The 22,721-nt window shown below is 34.3% G+C and overlaps 1 protein-coding gene across 1 annotated transcript in view; it reads left to right on the forward strand.

Moving 5' to 3' along the window:
• Positions 1 to 12,649: 12,649 nt before the first annotated feature.
• The window catches only part of LOC137638477 (probable RNA-binding protein EIF1AD), a 44,374-nt gene continuing 34,302 nt past the window's right edge, over positions 12,650 to 22,721 (forward strand). Inside the window, exons 1-2 of the mRNA XM_068370562.1 lie at positions 12,650 to 12,786; positions 21,945 to 22,098. Coding sequence (XP_068226663.1) covers positions 21,979 to 22,098 — 120 coding nt within the window. The 5' untranslated portion in view covers positions 12,650 to 12,786; positions 21,945 to 21,978. The remainder of the gene's footprint in view (positions 12,787 to 21,944; positions 22,099 to 22,721) is intronic.

Raw genomic sequence — 22,721 nt, forward strand, 5'->3', positions numbered from 1 at the left:
CTTAGAAGAAATATAAGTCTTTTTTTGTTACCTCCTTGCATTTTTTATTTCGCTATATGGAAAAGGATCGTCCAACACAGGTATATGGGGAGCGGTTTCCAAATTACCCTGAGCCTTGATCACAACATTAAAACTATTAGCAAAAAGTTGTTCAAAATGTATTTTTTTTTTTTTCATTTTCAGATGGTGGGTTCTCAGTAATATTGTCGAACGTTCCTTTCCAATTTATGGATTTCCATACTAATTTTGGATCTTTGCTCTCCATAATTAATTCTTGCGCATGTAGAGTTTGCTTCGTCCCATAAAGCATTAGTCTGGGGTGAGCTACACTGTGAAGCAGCATCCATTATGATGGCGCTTCCTTCTTGAATATTGTTTTGTAAATGTTCATTCCCGGAGATGGCCAGTGGGGTAATCTCGCTGAGCATTGTCGAGAGTCTTTGTAGGTCTAGTTGCTTGTATGGCAGACTTTTACATAACATGGTTGGTTCTTTGGACTGGTAATAGGTAGTTCCGAGCTTGCTAGATCTATGTTGTAGAATACCGGCATTAGTAACAGTTGCAGATGGTACCTCAATTGTGACACATAAGGGAGCGTGGTCAGACCCCATTTTGTCGTGCCGTGTGTTAGTGGTGATAATCTGCTTAACCATATCTCGTTTTACTAAACACAAGTTTATTTCAGATATCCACTGGTTCCGACGTTTGCATCGTAGGCTACCTCCAAGCTGTTTGTTCTCCCATACTAGGTGGTTGGTAATAACCATGTCATTGTTACTGCACATATTCAGTAATGATCTACGTCGTGCATTTACTGAAACGTCTACTATACCTCTATACGTGTAAGCGTTCTTGTCCACATCTGATAGTTCGGGCACCCCAACTGTGCATTGAAGTCTCCTATTACAACTATATCCCAAGCATCAACTGTGTGTGCAGCTAGGGCTTCGGCATCTGCTTGCTGATAATATGGTGAATCGTCTGGTGGTATATACAGTAGACTCCACCAACTTTGTAGGGTACGATGAAATTAAAGTGTTGGCCAGATCTGACCATCTGTGTCCATATTTATGCACTTAGCATATTCCAACAACTTACCTTTTATTAGCAACATTATGCCCCCCTCCTATGTGATCCAGCTCTGTAAGTATTGTAAAATACAGAGAAACCTAGTACCGTGATATTAAAAAACTTTTTAGTCTCTAACAGCTAAACAATGTAAAATCGCAAAACAAAACTCGAAATATTTGGATCTTGAAGTTTATCTTTAATTCCGACTATATCCCACAAACATAACTTGAGTGATTGTATGTTATTTTGCCTATATGTTAAAAAAAAAAAAACTTAAAAGTAAAGCGATCTATAACAATGTTAATAGAGATCTAGCTAAAATTAGTGCATGGTGCAAATTATTGGGTATGGAGTTGAATCCTAACAAAACTCAAAATATGATTGTGGGTAGGTCAAGGACGGCGGCTCCTCAACATCCGGATCTCAGCATTGATAATGTTTCTCTAGCTTTGTATGACTTTTAAAATTTTAGGTGTAATCCTCGACAGCAAATTTACTTTTGAAAAACACATAAGGTCTGTCTTCATTTGCACAAACGATTGGCTTATTGACAAAGTCTTTCAAGATTTTCGGTGATCAATCTATTCTGAAGTGTTTTGATTCTCTCATTCTATCTATTTTCGAGTATTGTTCTCCAGTCTGGTATTCAGCTGTTGATTCTCATCTTAATTTGTTGGACAGGAACTTACGGACAATTACATTTCTTATTCCTGATCTAGATATTAATCTCTGGCACTGTCGTTCAATTAGTTCACTATGCATGTTGCATAAGATTTTTCCTAATTCTGACCATCCTTTACATTCAGATCTTCCTGGACAGTTCCATCCTGATCGTAATACTAGGCCTGCAGTTAATTCTCATAGTCAGGCCTTCTCCATCATGAGGCTCAATACTACATAGTACTCTAGAAGTTTTATTCCATCTGTGACCAAGTTGTGGAATGTTCTTCCTAATCGGGTTGTTGAATCAGTAGAATTTCGAAAGTTTAAAGTTGCAGCAAATGTTTTTATGTTGAACAGGCTGATATAAGTCTTTTAATAGTTATATATGAATTATCCCTTTTAATGTTGTTAATGTTTTTTTAAATATTCTATTTCAATTTTTCATTAGTTCTTATATCGTTTATTTATTTCCTTTCCTTACTGGGCTATTTTTCCCTATTGGAGCCCTCGGGCTTATAGCATGTTGCTTTTCCATCTAGGGTTCTAGCTTGGCTATTAATAATAATAATAATAATAATAATAATAATAATAATAATATTAATAATAATAAAAATAATAATAATAATAATAATAAAAATAATAATAATAATAATAATAATAATAATAATATTAATAATAATAAAAATAATAATAATAATAATAATAAAAATAATAATAATAATAATAATAATAATAATAATAATAATAATAATAATAATAATAATAATAATAATAATATCTTTCTAAAGCACGCGGTTCTTGTGATTATAAAAAACATTTTCCCACAGTTTTCTGCCTTTTCTTTTTTTCTTTTCGCCTTTCTTCAAACTACCGATTTCTTTCCTGACAACTGGATGGATATCTTTCTTAATAAATAAGCTTGAATATAGTTCTCCCGCAATTTTCAGATTCCGTGTTTTAGCAGTGATAGTATCACTAATGTTTTAATTATTACTGCTTTTTCAACGACAATAATTTTCTTTTTGTTTTATAAGTGTTTGCTCTACAAGAATATATAAAAAGCGGGCGTTAAAAGGTGGTGGAAAAAAACTGAAACTGAAAATGTATCATATTAGAGTTTCTTAATATTTTCATAATTTCAATAACCTCCCCACCTTCCATCACCCCTTCTTATAAATTCTATTCCTCATAATACATTCAGTGTTTTCCATAACCAGTACATCATTCACGAAAAAATCTTTAACTCTACTTCTTGCATTTTTCATAACAGCCACGAGGGACAATTCGATAATATATGTACTTGATAATTTTGTTCTTAGACACTGCATTTTGGTATTCTAGACAGAATGTGTGTTTTATATATAAATTTACAGCCTTTTTCTTATAATTAAACTGACGCCTCCAATGCAATTTAAAAGGTCCCTATTCAAGTCCTCCGAAATATCCTTATTTACTCCTCTATCTGGCCGATCACCCCGCGAGATATATCAGAGTTTTACTTCAAAAGCTCTATTAGTGATATAGCTCTGCAGCATTTTAAGAGTTTTTTTTTTTTTTTATTAGGCTCATGCGCTACTACATAAAGATTGTATTACAGTTTAGTGACTAAAGCCTTCCACATTTACCGTTGTCGACGTATATCACGAGGAGAACAATAATATTCATGAGAGAATCTATTATATATTTTTGTGAAAATTATTTAATCTTATATTAAGATGTCATCCCTTCCACGATGCCCGAAGAGCAAAAATAAGCCCCATTCATTGTTTGATAGATTTCACAGGTAAAATTGACCTTATAGACCTTGTGAATTGGTGTGTTTTAGGGAAAAACATAAATCTTCCTGCTATATTACAAAGAGCCATTACCTGGTTCCCTCCGGTCCTATTTTAGGTAGAGAAGAGGCTATGGGACATTGTGTTACTACGAGATGATCTTTCTATTACACCTAACACTCATAAGTGACCTTTACATGGAAACATTAGGCTATGGTAACACGAATCTAAGATTCTGGACCTTTAAAAGCTCTTCTTTATCATTCTGGAGAGAATTCTGTTCCATATACTTTATATAATTCTATAGAGCAACACGAACATTTTGATGCTGTTTAATTTTTTTCTGTCCATGAGAAAAAAAGTCAAAATCAAAATGCCTTTTGGAAGGTTTGTTAAATCTTTTATATGGTTTCTCATATGAACTTTTTGAAGAATATTAGTTTTTCTGCTGTTGGCTGTAGGAAAAAGTATCTACGTCAGTTACGCGTTGTTTCAGGTCTTTATTCTTTTGTTTAAAACTAATTCTAATCTCTTCAAAAATTCTTCTTCATTCTCGTTCTCAAAGGCTGGTAGAGGGAGGGGTTTACAGTATGGCTGTTACAAGGACCTGCGCGCTTGCAATGATCTTCTTCTTAATTTCCTGTATCGTGAAGTTAATTCCAGTTTCACTCCCATATTTGTTGATCATACTTTTGATTGCTTTAATTGCAATGAGGTTCCTTGGCATTACTGATTGATTTCTATCTAGCAGATTGCAAAGAGTAGCCCTAGTTGTTAATGGACGTTATACTGACTAACGAAATGCAATATCGGGTATTGTTCAGAGTTATTTTGTCAATGATGCTGTTCTATTTATAATAGTTCCATTACCTGTGATCATTGATTATTTTACTAGTGATTTGGTTGAAATTATCGCATGGTGCAAACAATGGGGAGTGAACTAAACCCTGGGGAAAGATAAAATATTGATAATAGGCATTAGAAGAATATTAGGAGTTAAATAGCTGGATAGGATTAGAAATGAAACTATGAGAGATTATCCAAGTGTCATATGTGGATGAGATCATGATGAGGGGTAGATGGAGATGGTTTGGACATACTTTTCGCACTCCCCATGAGAGATTAGTTCACCAAATTTATTTATTTCTGTAGATTACCGTCATTGAGACAAGGGCGCTCCAAAATCAAATCATTGTTTTCTAGTCTTGGGCAGTGCCATAGCCACAGTACCATGGTCTTCCACTGTCTTGGGCTACAGTTCTTTTGTTTGAGGGTACACTCGGATACACTATTCTATCTAATTTCTCTTCTTATTTTATTAAAGTTTGTATACTTTATATAGGAAATATTCATTTTAATGTTGTTACTCTTCTTGAAATATATCTTTCCTTGTTTCCATTCCTCACTGGACTATTTTACTTGTTTTGGGCCCTGGGCTTGTAGATCTTGCTTTTCAAACTAGGGTTGTCGCTTAGCAAGTAATAATAATAATAATAATAATAATAATAATAATAATAATAATAATAATAATAATAATAATAATAATAATAATAATAATAATAATAATAATAATAATAATAATGCTTTAACAACGACATTTGTAGCTTAAATAATAATAATAATAATAATAATAATAATAATAATAATAATAATGATAATAATAATAATAATAATAATAATAATACTACTACTACTACTAATAATAATAATAATAATAATAATAATAATAATAATAATGATGATGATGATAATAATAATAATAATAACAATGATGATGATAATAATTATGATAAAAAGAGGAACGAGAATAAGAAGAAAATGAAGATTTGCAGCATTTCTTATTTCATAGGACAGCAAACAGTAACTAGGGATGATTTTCTAAAATCCTGGGGCTTCAGTTTCCTCTTAGAACCTTCCCATTTTCATAATTATTCTCTTTGGGATATTCTGCTTATTTAAAATGCGTCGGTTCTTTTCAATTACAAGTGATGTGGTCTGTGTATGTGATTTTAATTACTATTCTCTGTTGGGTTACCAATTTCTCTTCATATATGTCAAGGCCATCCAAGTTGTTTAGTCTGAGGGCCACTCTTGAAAAAAAACAAAAAAGTCATACGGGCCACCTGTGTGTATGAGTGTACGTGTTTATGTATATAAGTGTGTGAGTATAAATCTATCTGTGTATATATATGTATATATATATATGTATGTGTATATATATATATATATATATATATATATATATAGATAGATATATATATATATATATATATATATATATATATATATATATACAGTATATATATATATACGTATATATATATATATATATATTTATAAATATATATATATATATATATATACATATATATATATATATATATATATATATATATATATATATATATATATATTTAAATATATACATGTGTATATATATATATGTATTTGAAAGTGATAATTTCTTATTCCAGTGGAATTCTAAGAAATACATTCTAAAGAGGACAAACAAGAGTTTATCTAATACAAACAATGGTAAATTTAGTGGGAATGGTAATAATAGCTTGACTTTATCATTTCAAAAAATTCAGGGTGAAGATCAGTGACAGCACCTATCAATTGGGGCTCAAGATTTACGTCACCAATTGAAGATCGTAATGTTGACTAATTACTTCATGAATGAAAATGTGCTCTCACAGAGCCAAGTTGAACAAAACATTGACAATAGTTTTGATACATAATCAGAAATGTATGGGTAATCCTATAAGTAGTATATTTTTGTCCAAAAATATAATATTACGTCTTGGTGGGCATAATTAGTTCTCATTTTAATTAATTGTTAAACTGAATTCTAACCTCTAAATGACTATGCAATTCAGCAAAATCAATAAATTCATGAGGCTCAATGCGCTTTAATGTTGGAAAGGGATTTAAATCCCTCTCTTGTATTTGCTCATTCCAAATATCCAGTTTTGACTTAAATATTTGTATTTCTCTGAACAAATCTTCTATCATTTTTGCCTTACCTTGCAACTTGAGACTCAGTGAGTTCATGTGGCTTGTACGGGTCAAGCAATACACTTCAATCTACACTAAAAATCTACCGCACGGATACAATTACCCTCCTCCTCCTTCTCCTTCTCCTTTTCCTCCTCCTCCCCCACCTCCTCCTCCTCACTTGCATACATTGTGGCATTATGGTTTTCAATTTTCATTTTCATCTCAAATACCCTTTACATTCGTATTAGCGTTCACATTCCCAGATACTTCAGTGACACACTTGTATGAAGACCCGCATATAATTAATACATTCTAATTACGATGGGGAAAAAAAGAAGGAAACTATAATCTTGGCACTCTATATCTATTGGAATAAGGATAAATGCAGAATAAGAGTGTTAAAACGAGGTTATGATGGAGCCTAGTTACTAGTACAGCGTTCTATGTGAAGAGCTTTGTTGATTTAGATAAATTATCGTTGGAAAATGTGACGTAACACACAGCAGACGCCAGTGAATCTTTTCTTTGTAGCTATTTATTTTGCAAAGAATACTTCTTTAATTCAGGATAACCGGTAAATGTAATTTTTATGATATGAAAAATTAATATAATTTTACTTATTTTTCTCTCGCGGGCCACTTTCAAAAACAGACGGCCCACTTTTGGTCCACGGTTGGACGACTCTGATCTATATAGGTGTTCTTAACTTCTCCATCCACTTTTCTTATCAGTCCATAATGAATTATTGTCAGATTTGCATTTTCACTTGTTAATCTTCCTATATATTTTCTACAATTTGTAATATAATCTTCCCAACTATTGAGTCTTCTACTTTATTTCCCAGTATTTCCTATGCTATTTAAAAAAAAAAAAAATCTCCCATTATAAGTAATCTTTTTCTTTCATATCTATCTTCTTCCTATATAATTGTAAACACTGTACCCCTTTCCTTTTTAACTTTCTTACCCTCTTGTGGAACATACACTACACCATCTCTAATTTGAATACGACCATCGTCTATTTCTAACCAGAATTGGTCTTTGACTCTTTTTACCTGATAGCTACGTTCTCAAGTTCGTATTTAACTTTTAATTGTAATCTTTCCCTTATTTTACTCTATTTCAAGGGTTGTTTTCTTCGTCCTATTACACGTGGGAACCCAACGCACTACAGGACCTACAAGATCAGTTTACCGAAGGCCTATGATAAAATTTCCCCTCTTTATTCATCTGCTTATATTTCATACTATATTTACCTTCTTTCTTATTCTTTAAACCCAACCTGACTGGTATTGTCTCTACTCACGGAATTAGGTCTCGGCTGCTCCTGTACTATATTGTACTTGTGTGCGCGACCCCTTAAAGATGACGGCTAAACATTTAGATAGATATGCACACACACATGGACCACTTCAAACCCTTGCCCCCTTTCGTAACTACTACCTCTTTTACCATGGTATGACTACTCCTCTCCCCCTCTAATGGAGGGACGGGGAGAAACCGAGCGCTGAGCATAACTGATATATATATATATATATATATATATATATATATATATATATATATATATATATATATATCATCTCCTACGCCTATTGGTGCAAAGGGCCTCATATATATAAATTTATATATATATATAATATATATATATAATATATATATATATATATATAATATATATATATATATATATATATATATATATATAGGCCTATATATATTTATATATATATATATATATATATATATATATATATATATATGTATATATATATATATACACACATACATGAATATATATCACAAGCACATGTATACATATATAGGCTATATATTTTATATATATATATATATATATATATATATCTTTTATATAATTATATATATATATACATATATAAGATATATATATATATATATATATATATATACATATATATATATATATATATATATATATATATATATATATATATATATATATATATATATATATATATATATACGTTCTTCATTATATAGGGGAGACGGCCTAATACTGGCCTATAAGTGCCATTCCCACCTCTTGATTTACCACTTCTCCCGTTTGGCATCATCGTGCCAATGTTAATTGACTTCTGTCCCTGAGTTCGGACAATATTTATCCCTTTTACCTTCAGTTTCCTTGATATCGTATTTCTGTTTTTACTACCATTAGTGTTCATCTATTATTATTATTATTATTATTATTACTATCCAAGCTACAACCCTAGTTGGAAAAGCAAGATGCTATAAGCCCAGGGGGCTCCAACAGGGAAAAATAGCCCAGTGAGGAAAGGAAATAAATAAATGAAGAGAACAAATTAACAATAAATCATTCTAAAATAAGAAACAACGTCAAAACAGACATGTCATATAATAAACTATCAACAACATCAAAAACAAATATGTCATAAATAAACTATAAAAAGACTATGTCCGCCTGGTCAACAAAAAAGCATTTGCTCCAACTTTGAACTTTTGAAGTTCTACTGATTCAACCACCCAATTAGGAAGATCATTCCACAACTTGGTCACAGCTGGAATAAAACTTCTAGAGTACTGCGTAGTATTGAGCCTCGTGATGGAGAAGGCCTGGCTATTAGAATTAACTGCCTGCCTAGTATTACGAACAGGATAGAATTGTCCAGGGAGATCTGAATGTAAAGGATGGCCAGAGTTGTGAAAAATCTTATGCAACATGCATAATGAACTAATTGAACGACGGTGCCAGAGATTAATATCTAGATCAGGAATAAGAAATTTAATAGACCGTAAGTTTCTGTCCAACAAATTAAGATGAGAATCAACAGCTGAAGACCAGACAGGAGAACAATACTCAAAACAAGGTAGAATGAAAGAATTAAAACACTTCTTCAGAATAGGTTGATCACCGAAAATCTTGAAAGACTTTCTCAATAAGCCTATTTTTTGTGAAATTGAAGAAGACACAGACCTTATATGTTTCTCAAAAGTAAATTTACTGTCGAGAATCACACCTAAAATTTTGAAAGATTCATACATATTTAAAGAAACATTATCAATACTGAGATCCGGATGTTGAGGAACCACCGTCCTTGACCTACTAACAATCATAATTTGAGTTTTGTTAGGATTCAACTTCATACCCCATAATTTGCACCATGCACTAATTCTAGCTAAATCTCTATTAAGGGATTCACCAACCCTAGATCTACATTTAGGGGATGGAATTGATGCAAAGAGAGTAGCATCATCTGCATATGCAACAAGATTGTTTTCTAGGCCAAACCACATGTCATGTGTATATAGTATAAAAAGTAATGGGCCAAGAACACTACCCTGTGGAACACCAGATATCACATTCCTATAATCACTATGGTGCCCATCAACAACAACTCTTTGAGATCTATTACTTAAAAAATCAATAATAATGCTAAGAAACGACCCACCCACTCCCAACTGTTTCAGTTTGAAAACAAGGGCCTCATGATTAACACAGTCAAAGGCAGCACTAAAATCAAGGCCAATCATACGAACTTCCCGACCACAATCAAGGGATTTCTGTACAGCATTGGAGATTGTAAGAAGGGCATCACATGCTCCAAGGCCTTTACGAAAACCAAATTGCAAACTAGGGAGTAGATGATTACCTTCAGCAAAGCTATTAAGACGTTTTGCCAGAAGACGTTCAAAAACTTTAGATAATATGGGAGTTATGGAAATTGGGCGGTAATCAGTGGGACTTGAGCTACCACAAACTCATTTACATTGGTAGAGTAACATTACCAATTCTCCAACAAGTGCTAAAAGCTCCTCTTCTTGCTAACTTGCGCAAAATAACAGATAACTTTGGAGCTAAGAAATCTGCTGTCTTTATAAAAAACAAAGGAAAAATACCATTTGGGTCTACACCTCCATAAGCATCAAGGTCTATCAAGAGAGCTTTAATCTCACGAGATCGAAAATCTAAACTAGTTAGTTTAGCCTCAGGAAAACAGGAATGAGGAAGTTCAAGTTTTTCATTACTCTGTTTACTGTCAAAAACATCAGCCAAAAGGGTTGCCTTTTCCTTTGGACAGTGAGTGACTGAGCCATCTGGTTTAAGTAAAGGAGGAACTGTTGCATCTACACCAAAGAGTGCAGATTTAAGGGTAAACCACCATTTATGTTCCTGAGTTGTACCAGAAAGTGTTTCTTTTATGGTTAAATTGTACTCCTTTTCAGTTGAGGCATAAACTCTCTGAGCAAACGCTCGAAGCTGAGTATAGTTGTTCCAGGTCAAATCTGATCTGTTACCCTTCCAAAGTTGATAGGCCTCCTGCTTCTCCAAAAAAGCACGTCTACAATCATCATTGAACCACGGTTTGTCCTTCACACGGTACCTTAGCACACGAGAAGGGATACGCCTATCAATTATGTTGACTAGATTCTCATTCAAAGGGACAACAGGATCTACACTATTATATAATTGTGACCAATTCAAGCACAAAAGATCATGTAAAATCCCATTCCAGTCTGCTTGGGATTTCATATAAATTTTACAAGAATATGATATATCAGGGACAGGCTGCCCAGTCTTCACTAATAATGAAATCAAGGCATGATCAGATGTCCCGACTGGAGAACCAACCTTACCAGTTATAACGCCAGGGGAGTCAGTGTATACGAGGTCCAAGCAATTACCAGACCTGTGAGTAGCTTCATTATTATTATTATTATTATTATTATTATTATTATTATTATTATTATTATTATTATTATTATTATTAAAATGTAAGCTATAACCCCAGTTGGCAAAGCAAGATGCTATAAGCCCAAAGGCTCCAACAAGGAAAAATAGCCCAAATGAGGAAAGGAAACAAAGTACTAAACTACATGAGAAGTAATAAACAATCAAAATAAAATATACTAAGAAGAGTAACAATATCAAATTGGATCTTTCATATATAAACTATAAAAACTTAAAAAAAAAACAGGAGGAAGAGAAATAAGATAGAGTGTACCCGCAAGCAAGAGAACTCTAATCCAAGACAGTCAATGGTCATGGAACAGAGGCTATGGCGCTACCCAAGAGTAGAAAACAATATTTTGATTCTGGAGTGTCCCTCTTCAAGAAGAGCTGCTTACCATAGCTAAAGAGTCTCTTCTACCCTTACCAAGAGGAAAGTAGCCACTGAACAATTACAGTGCAGTAGTTAACCCCTTGAGCGAATAAGAATTGTTTGGTTATCTTAGTGTTATCATGTGTATGAGAACAGATGAAAATTTGGAAAGAATAGGCCAAACTATTCAGTGTATGTGTAATCAAAGACAAAATGAACCGTAACAAGATAGAGGGATCCAATATAGTACTGTGTGGCCAGTTAAAGGACCCAATAACTCTCTAGCGGTAGTACCTCGACGGGTGGCTGGTGCCCTGACCAACCCATAATCTACAACACTCAAGTCTACAGTCTCCTTTATTATACGGCCAATATTTTTGGACATTGTATTTGATCTCTGTCAACATTTACATGTTTCTTTCTACTGATACCTCATATTCAGAAAGAATTCCCATATGTATTCCGTTTCCCTTTCTTCTGATAAAATATTTTCTTTGAGCATATGAAACAATTAATTGCAGAAAATTACTTGTCCTTGTTATGGATTTTAATTAATTTTATTTACTTATGTTCGTTTCGCAACCTATTTGTTTATTTTTAAAAATTCTTTCTTCTCACTTGTTCTTCACCATCTCCATTTATTTGTTTATCGTCCTTTTATAAGTTTCTTTCAATCTAATCTTGCTTGAGGGTACACTCATGGCCACGCACACCATTCTAACTCGCCTTTCTTCCTCTTGCTTTTTAAATTTTTATAGTTTATATATGTGAACTATCTAACGTGATGTTGTTACTGTTCTTAAAATATTTATCTTGATTGTTCATTATTTCTCTTGTACTTTCTTTATTTCCTCATTTCTTTCCCCACTGGGCTATTTTTTCCTGATGGAGCTTTTGGGCTTATAGAGGTTGTAGCTTAGATTGTAATAATAATAATAATAATAATAATAATAATAATAATAATAATAATAATAATAATAATAATAATAATAATAATAACATATTCCCACCTGTTTTGGAAACCGAAACGAGTGTGGGAGCCGGGCCATAGACACGATTCCACTTTTAGTGATACAGAACGTTCAAGATAGATACGTCATATTCAGTGACAAGCTTAATATTAACACCGTAGTCACGTTAATACCAACGAAAGTTACTGTGGTAATTGCATATTATGTAAGTATTAAATGCTATGTATGTTGAAGGTATAGGTAATTTATTATTTTAACATATTAATGCAGTAATAAACGATCGTGAACCTGCTCGAAGTTTCTTTAGCTTGTTGCTACCTCCATGCTCGTTTACAGCTGTAGTCTGAACCTAAAGAAATTCAGAAATCCAATCCAATGACCTGGCTCTTCACTGTTTTCTACGGAACCTGACCTAGATCTACCAGGACGCTCTCTAACCTAACTTAAGGGGTTACGCCAACCTCTGAATTGCTGATATAATTTCAAAATATTTAGATCTAAGATTTTTGCTAATTTACATTTCATAAAAATCCAACTTTAGCTAAGGAAGTATATTTGGGGTGTACGTATGATGACGGCCATGTCCCATAACCGGTAATTTTGTATATTATTCCACGGTAATGTAACCTAGGAAAAAAACTACTGTTTCTTACAGAAAAAATTACGATCTCTTCAAAAATGACACTCGTTTCCGTCGCAAATGAATATATTCAGAAATATATATACATCTATATCCTACGATAATGGGGGAACCCCAGTGGGAACTTGGGGTTTTGGGTGGGGAAAACATACTGGGGAAACGATATATAATTGTTTTCCTATAGTAAATAACGTGAATTAAGGGAATTTGATGTTCATTTCAATCGGAAACAAACAGATCAACCAATTCGGATAACTTTAAGATGCACGGTGTCACTTCTCTTACGAACGAACGATAACATTAGCAACGTTACCAATAATACACAGTGTTACCAACGTTGACGTATGGTACACAGAGTTACCAACGGCACGTTGACATTACTAAAGATAGTAATGATAGATATTTCCATATATTAAATAATTTCTCCATATAAGTTTTACTCAATATATAAAATGTACAAAAAGGGCACAGAACCTAACAAACCCACCTAGGCTAACTTAGCCTAGTAGTATGACAGGTCACAAAATAACATTTGATCTACATCGGACGTTGGCAGCACTGGTTACTGTATTTTTTCATGACACAATCTTTGCAACGGCGCCTCCAAAGTTTATTCATATATACTGTTTTGTATTTTCCTCCAGTTATTATAATTTCAAGAAGGTAATGTATAGAGAAGAAAAGGCTTGTTTTACGTTTATATATCGATTCCCCAGTATGTTTTCCCCACCCAAAACCCCGAGTTCCCACTGGGGGTCCCCCATTATTGGATGATATAGATGTATATTTATTTCTGAAACTATTAATTTGCGACGGGAACGAGTGTCATTTTCGAAGAGAGCGTAATTTTTTCTATAAGAAACAGTAGTTTTTTTCCTAGGTTACATTACCATGGAATAATATACAATGAAACCCCATAACCCCTATTTTCTATAATATCGCCAAGAATACGGCAGTAGAATGGGGAGGGCCTTTCAAAGCGAGTCGTTAACCCTCCGTTAGGTAAGTAGGGAAGGACTCGGGTTGTTGGTTAGGTTAGGTGAGGAACTTTAGGTTAGATGGTGTTCTATGCATGTGTTACTGTCTGTCATTATGCAAGGGGTCCGCATATTTAAGCCAGCAGTGGACCGTAGACCCACACAGGATGGTTTAAGAGGAAAACAAATGTAACCTATAAAATGGATATACGTGAGTACGTGCCTTGCACTTCTAGATACACGGCTTATTTTTTTGCGTATTCTTTGCAATATTTTGTGTGATTATCAGGGGATTTTGGGCATTGCTTGTGAAAGCTCAAAACAACACGTGATTAACACATCCACAATCGAATAACAATCTGCAACAACTAGGAGAAAATTAATAACCCTATGGTATTATCAATTTTGTCTGTTTAGCACTTATTGTCTGACATTGATATTTAGCATAGTAAATGACACCCCAACAGTGAGGCACAAAATTGCTGTTAAAGTAAAAAAAAATTGGGAGTGAAAAAGAGAGAGGGATGCCAACGATGAGTTGGTAGCAATAATCTGTTGTAGATATTAGAAATACAAGAATTCTAAGCCTGGTACTGAAAATTTTAGAGCTCTATACCTCGAAAGACTACTTTTTTGGATTTGAATATTTTCCAAAATTCAAAAAGGGATGGTGGCTTCAAGAAACTGCTTATGTGAGTGCATTTTATATGAGCCTTTTTCCAGTGAGTTTGCTTTATTTGATGATGTGAAGAATTATTTTGCTAGAAGAAATTTCATTGAAAAAGATGTACCTTTATCTCTATGTGATATTAGTGTCTCCTTACTAAATTAGTTTAGGATAAATAATAAGACCATAAGTTTGAGAAGTAGACATAACGTATTCTTATGCTCGAATGATGTTGGAAATGATATTATGATTGTACAGTACCTTGAAATATTAAGTTGAAATATTCATAAATATTTTTGTCTGACCATGAGCACCCCCTCAGAAAAAATAACAATGTTTCTTGGTCCTACTTTCCAAGGAGGCCAAAAGCTTAGACCCAAGAACATCTATACACAACCCGACTGAAGGTGCCATAAATAATGCATAGATAAATGGGTAGGGTAGCATTCATCATCATTATCATCGCCTACGTCTATTGATACAAAGGGCCTCGGTTACATTTCCCAGTTGTCTCTATTGTGAGCTTTTAAATCATTACTTCTCCATTCATTATCTCTGACTTCATGCTTCATAGTTCTCAGCCATGTAGGCCTGGGCCTTCCAACTCTTCTAGTACTTTGGGGAGCCCAGTTGAAAGTTTGGTAAACTAATTTCTCTTGGGGAGTGCAAAGAGGATCCCCAAACCATCTCCATCTACCCCTCACATGTGGTACTCAAGTAATCTCTCATAGTTTAATTTATAATCCTGTCCAGCCATCTAACTCCCAATATTCTTCTGAGGGCTTTGTTCTTAAATCTACAAAATCTGTTGGATATTGTTTCATTTTCATACCACGACTCATATCTATACAGTAACACTGATCTCACTAAACTGATATATATAGCCTGATTTTTATTTGTAATTTGAGGCAATTTAATTTCCAAATTTTACTTAACCTAGCTATTGTTGGATTTGTTTTTTCAATCTTTCATTAAACTCAAATTTTAAGGATCCTTTGTTAGAGGTCATAGTTCCTAAATATTTAAATGATTCCACCTCATTAATCCTTTCTTCTTCCAATGATATTTGATCTTCCATTGCATATTTCGTTCCCATCATCACAGTCTTACTATTATTTACCTTGAGTCCAACCTCATGTGATATTTCATGCATTCTGGTAAGCAAGCTTTGCAAGTCCTGTGGGGTTCTGCTAATAAGGAGAGCGTCATCAGCATACTCTAGGTCAGCTAATTTAATGTTACTATTCCAGTCCAATCCTTCTCCACCATCCCCAACTGTTCTATGCATTACAAAATCCATGAGGAGGACAAACAACATAGGCTAGTTGGTAACATATTCCCTTGGAGTACTCCACTGTTCACCGGAAATTTATTTGATAGGACTCCGCTAACATTAACTTTGCATTTTCATGGTAGTAGGTTGGCCAGTGCACCAGCCACCCATTGGGATACTACCGCTAGGGAGTTATGGGGTCCTTTGACTGGCCAGATAGTAATACATTGGATCCTTCTCTCTGGTTATGGCTCACTTTCTCTTTGCCTACACATAAGCGAATAGTCTGACATATTCTTTACAGATTTTCCCCTGTCTTCATACATCTGACAACACTGAGATTACCAAACAATTCTTCTTCACCCAAGGGGTTAACTACTGCACTGTAATTGTTCAATGGCTACTTTCCTCTTGGTAAGGGTAGAAGAGACTTTATCTATGGTAAGCAGCTCTTCTAGGAGAAGGATACTCCAAAGTCAAACCATTGTTCTCTAGTCTTGGGTAGTGCCATAGCCTCTGCACCATGGTCTTCCAATGTCTTGGGTTAAAGTTTTTTTTTTGCTTGATGGTACACTTGGGCATATTGGTTTTGTTAAAATTTTTATAGTTTATATAGGAAATATTTGTTTAAGTGTTGTTGCTGTTCTTAAAATATTTTATTTTTCCTTGTTTCCTTTCCTCACTGTGCTTGGGCTTAAAGCATCCTGCTTTTCCAACTAGGGTTGAAGCTTGGCAAGTAATGATAATAATAATAATCTTCTCATTACATTTTACTAAAAGGAGGATACAGTGTTTAATTTGTTTTTCCTTATTAAACTTCTTAATCTTAATAAAGTACAGCAATACCAAAGTGCATTATAATTTATAAAAAAATTAACAATTACCAAATATTTGCTGACAATGATTTTTTGGTAGAAATTATAGTATACTGTAGTATAATACTCTACTCATAATGAAGAAAATAAGATTTGTTCGTACACAAAATACAAACCCTACCTTCATTCTTTACATAGGGAGAAGAAATCAGCGTAAGCTAGCGTATGGCTTTAAGACTATTAAGGAAATGTCAACAACCGTCTGGGTTGTTACCAATGGTAGCAGGGTGAAACACTGCCCTCACCTCACTCATTCACCTTCTTCACTTTAATCTCACCCATCTTTGAAGACAGACTTCTTCAACGTTCCTAACTGGCTGTGGCAAGGAAACTTTTTACTATTGGTATTATTCCAGGTGTGACACATTATTGTCTTGGGAATATTGTCTTTGAGTGGGAAACTTGATTATATCAAGACTCTTGTAACTGCTTGGAGTTAGACTTCCCTGAATTCTTAGGATCAGAGAACCTCTAGAGAGGAAGTCTGTTCTGTCTGTGTGCGCTGACATGTTGGCTGGCACTCGCGAGCAACAAATGTTGTAACAAGTGCGCTTGATTCAATATTTTCGACTTTGCTTATTGGATTGCTTCGCGATCCAATTGTCTGACTTGGTCAGCGATCAAATTGATTTTAGTGTGTGGTTTTTTTAAACCCGCTCACAGGATGTTCTTCACCATCATCAAGCTCCTCTTTCTGAAGCACTTTTCCTGGTCTCCCAAACCTAGAAGTGCGGCTTCTCAGCATGCTCCTGTCCAAGCAGTAGCTACATATACAGCAGTCTTGTCCTTTCAGACAAGTTTTTCTAATCGCACTCCTGTCCTAAAAATACCTTCAGCATTATACCCTTTCCAGACAGGGGCCACCCAGTCGCGCTCATCTCAGTTCTCTATCAAGCCTCACTAGAAGACCCTCATTAGCAGAACGTGTTGCACAGACAGCGCCAAATGCGACTTTGTCTGCACTCGCATCTCTGAGAGATACATAGTTTTCTAGACTCGCGACTCCAGACTTGCTATTTTTAGAGGCGCTTTCTACTTTCTTGTGCAAGGGCACATTTCCAAACATGTCCTTTAGGCGCACCTCTTCTAGATGCTCCTCATAGGATGCTCAGCACGCTTCGCAGACGGGACAATAAAGTATGAACAGTTGCATCTCCCGCCATAGTAACTTCTCTGCCTGGATTGCGTCGTCTTTCTCCTATGGTCATAGGACCATCCGAAGAGCTCTCGTCAGATTATAAGAGGCAATGGAGCCTCCAGTCGATCAGAGAACAGTTCACCTAGGTCCCGAACCTCGATCCTCTCACCCCACTCAGAGAACTCAAATTACAAGAATTCTTCCAGCATGTGTTGGGTGTCCCACTGCTGCTTTGCCTCCTGCTGAAGTTTTGCCTGTTAGCTAGAAAAAGATGATGATCCCAAAGCACAGGACAACTGACCCGGAGAGATCTGTTAGGAACTCTTCGGGTACCTCTGCACTGTATTGTCAGTTTACTTGTGAAATTACCCCAATGGTAATACTTTTCATGTGAATTTCCCACAACATTGCTACTTTCCATTTGAATTTCCCACAACATTGCTGCTTTCCATTTGAATTTCCTACTGCATTGTCAATTTACATATGAAATTCCCCCAATGTTTCTACTTTTCATGTGAATTTCCCACAATATTGCTACTTTCCATATGAACTTCCAACAACATTGTTACTTTCCATATGATTTTCCCATATCATTATGACTTTACCTATGAGTTTCCCACAACGTTGCTACTTTCCCTATGAATTTCACACAACACTCACTTTCCATATGGATTTCTCACAGCATATTGACTTTCCATATGAATTTCCAACACCATTGCTACTATCCTTAAGATCCCATAGTATTGCTACTTTCCTTAAGATCACACAGCATAGCTACTTTTCATGTGAATTTCCCACAGCATTATCCCTTTCCATATGAATATCCCACAGCATTTCTGCTTTCCATTTGAACTTCACACAGCACTGTCACTTTCCATATGATTTTCCCCAAAGAATCGTGACTTTCCATATGAATTTCCCACAGCATTGCTACTTTCCATATGAATTTCCCACAGCACTGTCACTTTCCATATGTTTTCCAACAGCATTGCGACTTTCCAAATGAATTTCCCATAGCATTGTCACTACACATGAATTTCCCACAGCATTGCTACTTTCCTTAAGATCCCAAAGCATTGTTAGTTTTCATGTGAATTTCCCACAGGATTGTCCCTTTCCATATGATTTCCCACAACATTGCTACTTTCCATATGAATTTCCCACAGCACTCAATTTCCATATAATTTTCCCCACAGCATTGTGACTTTATATATGAATTTCCCACAGTATTGGCACTTTACACATAAATTTCCCACAGCATTGTTACTTTCCTTATGAATTTTCCACATAACCATAACTTTACATGTGAATTTCCCACAGCATTTTCAGTTTACGTATAAATTTCCCACAGCATTTTCAGTTTACGTATAAATTTCCCACAGCATTTTCAGTTTACGTATAAATTTCCCACAGCATTTTCAGTTTACGTATAAATTTCCCACAGCATTTTCAGTTTACGTATAAATTTCCCACAGCATTTTCAGTTTACGTATAAATTTCCCACAGCATTTTCAGTTTACGTATAAATTTCCCACAGCATTTTCAGTTTACGTATAAATTTCCCACAGCATTTTCAGTTTACGTATAAATTTCCCACAGCATTTTCAGTTTACGTATAAATTTCCCACAGCATTTTCAGTTTACGTATAAATTTCCCACAGCATTTTCAGTTTACGTATAAATTTCCCACAGCATTTTCAGTTTACGTATAAATTTCCCACAGCATTTTCAGTTTACGTATAAATTTCCCACAGCATTGATACTTTATATATGAATTTCTCAAAGCATTGTCACTTTCCATATGAATTTCTCACAGCATATTGACTTTACATATGAAATTTCCACAGCATTGCTACTTTCCATATGAATTTCCCACAGCACTGTCACTTTCCATATGTTTTCCAACAGCATTGCGACTTTCCAAATGAATTTCCCATAGCATTGTCACTACACATGAATTTCCCACAGCATTGCTACTTTCCTTAAGATCCCAAAGCATTGTTAGTTTTCATGTGAATTTCCCACAGGATTGTCCCTTTCCATATGATTTCCCACAACATTGCTACTTTCCATATGAATTTCCCACAGCACTGTCAATTTCCATATAATTTTCCCCACAGCATTGTGACTTTATATATGAATTTCCCACAGTATTGGCACTTTACACATAAATTTCCCACAGCATTGTTACTTTCCTTATGAATTTTCCACATAACCATAACTTTACATGTGAATTTCCCACAGCATTTTCAGTTTCCGTATAAATTTCCCACAGCATTTTCAGTTTACGTATAAATTTCCCACAGCATTTTCAGTTTACGTATAAATTTCCCACAGCATTTTCAGTTTACGTATAAATTTCCCACAGCATTTTCAGTTTACGTATAAATTTCCCACAGCATTTTCAGTTTACGTATAAATTTCCCACAGCATTTTCAGTTTACGTATAAATTTCCCACAGCATTTTCAGTTTACGTATAAATTTCCCACAGCATTTTCAGTTTACGTATAAATTTCCCACAGCATTGATACTTTATATATGAATTTCTCAAAGCATTGTCACTTTCCATATGAATTTCTCACAGCATATTGACTTTACATATGAAATTTCCACAGCATTGCTACTTTCCATAAGAATTTCCAACTGTATAGCCACTTTCAATAAGAATTACCCACAGTATTACCACTTTCCATGAGAATTTTCCACAATATTGTCACTTTCCATATAATTTTCACACTATTACTTTTTTCCATATGAATTTCTCACAGTATTGCCACTTTCCATAAGATTTTCCCACAATATTGTCTCTCCATATAATTTTCCCACAGTATTACTTTTTCCATATAATTTTCTCACAGTATTGCCACTTTCCATAGGAATTTTCCACAGTATTACTTTTTTCCATATGAATTTATCACAGTATTGCCACTTTCCATAAAAATTTCCTACAATATTGTCTCCATATAATTTTCTCACAGTATTGCTATTTTCCATAGGAATTTCCCACAGTATTACCACTTTCCATTAGAATTTCCCACAATATTGTCACTCTCCATATAATTTTCCCACAGTATTACTTTTTTCCATATGAATTTCTCAGTATTGCTACTTTCCATAGGAATTTCCCACAGTATTGCCACTTTCCATGAGAATTTCCCACAATATTGTCACTCTCCATATAATTTTCCCACAGTATTACTTTTTTCCATATGAATTTCTCAGTATTGCTACTTTCCATAGGAATTTCCCACAGTATTGCCACTTTCCATGAGAATTTCCCACAATATTGTCACTTTCCATGAGAATTTCCCACAATATTGTCACTTTCCATATAATTTTCCCACAGTATTCCTTTTTTACACATGAATTTCTCTTAGTTTGCCACTTTCCATAAGAATTTCCCACAGTATTGCCATTCTCCATAAGAATTCTCCTCAGCATTGCCACTGTCCACAAGAATTTCCCACAGTATTACCATTTTCCATGAGAATTTCCCACAATATTGTCACTTTCCTTATAATTTTCCCACAGTATTACCACTATCCATATGAATTTCCCACATTAGTATCACTTTCCATAAGAATTTTCCACAATATTGTCACTTTCCATATAATTTTTCCATGGTATTAGCACTTTCCATATGAATTTCCCACAGTATTGTCATAATTCAAACATGTTAAAAAACAAGATGTCTGGATTTTCAAAGAATACATTATTTGATTCAGTTGCTGTTTTTTATATAAAGTGAATGCATTTTTGAGGTCAAGAAATACTAATTTTATTAATTTACAGCTATTGCATGTGAAATCTGTGGAACATTTTCGTAATGTCTGTAACTACAAAGAAAAAGCATGTGGAACGGGAGCTTTATGAAGACTTTTCATTGCCTGAAGAAAACCAGTCCATCGTTAGAGTTGTAAGAGCAAGAGGAAACAACTTGCATCAAGTAAGTTGAGAAGTTTTAGTATCACTTTGACCTTTTGAAGAAGATTAATGTATTTGAATGTATCTGTGTCTATGATGTTTCATTCATAAACTACAAACTCATTGTCTTGCTTATGTGTTAATTTTTATCAGTCAGTCCAAAGAGTTTTGCACAGTTGCAACTTGAATATGAAATAAATTGGTTTCTTGCATCAGTAGTTACACTTCATATACTCAACTTTATTCAAATACTTTTGTGTATAGTTACAGTATAACTGTATAGGAATTAAAGTTGTATGTCTAAGGTACAGATTTGTTATAGTAAATAATGAAATGGCCAGATTATATATGAAATTAAAACTGAATGCACGCAACAAAAATGTAGATAGAATACATAGGTTTGATACAATTAAGCTTCTAGAAAATGAGCACAGAGAAACCTTTGCAATTGAATGTAAAAAGGGATTTTGACGAAGGAAAAATCTATTTCTGGGGAGAGACCTGTGACGCCCGGCGAAAAAGTCCTTCTTTGTACTTTTTCTGATATAAATCTTCCAAATATACCAGAGAAAATTAAAAGCATGGAATGCAGAGGTTACAACCCTCGCGCGAGCACCTTGTTGGTGTCGTATATCTAACAAGGGC

The sequence above is a fragment of the Palaemon carinicauda genome, chromosome 3 (genome assembly GCF_036898095.1).
Source record: "Palaemon carinicauda isolate YSFRI2023 chromosome 3, ASM3689809v2, whole genome shotgun sequence".
NCBI classification, from domain to species: domain Eukaryota; kingdom Metazoa; phylum Arthropoda; class Malacostraca; order Decapoda; family Palaemonidae; genus Palaemon; species Palaemon carinicauda.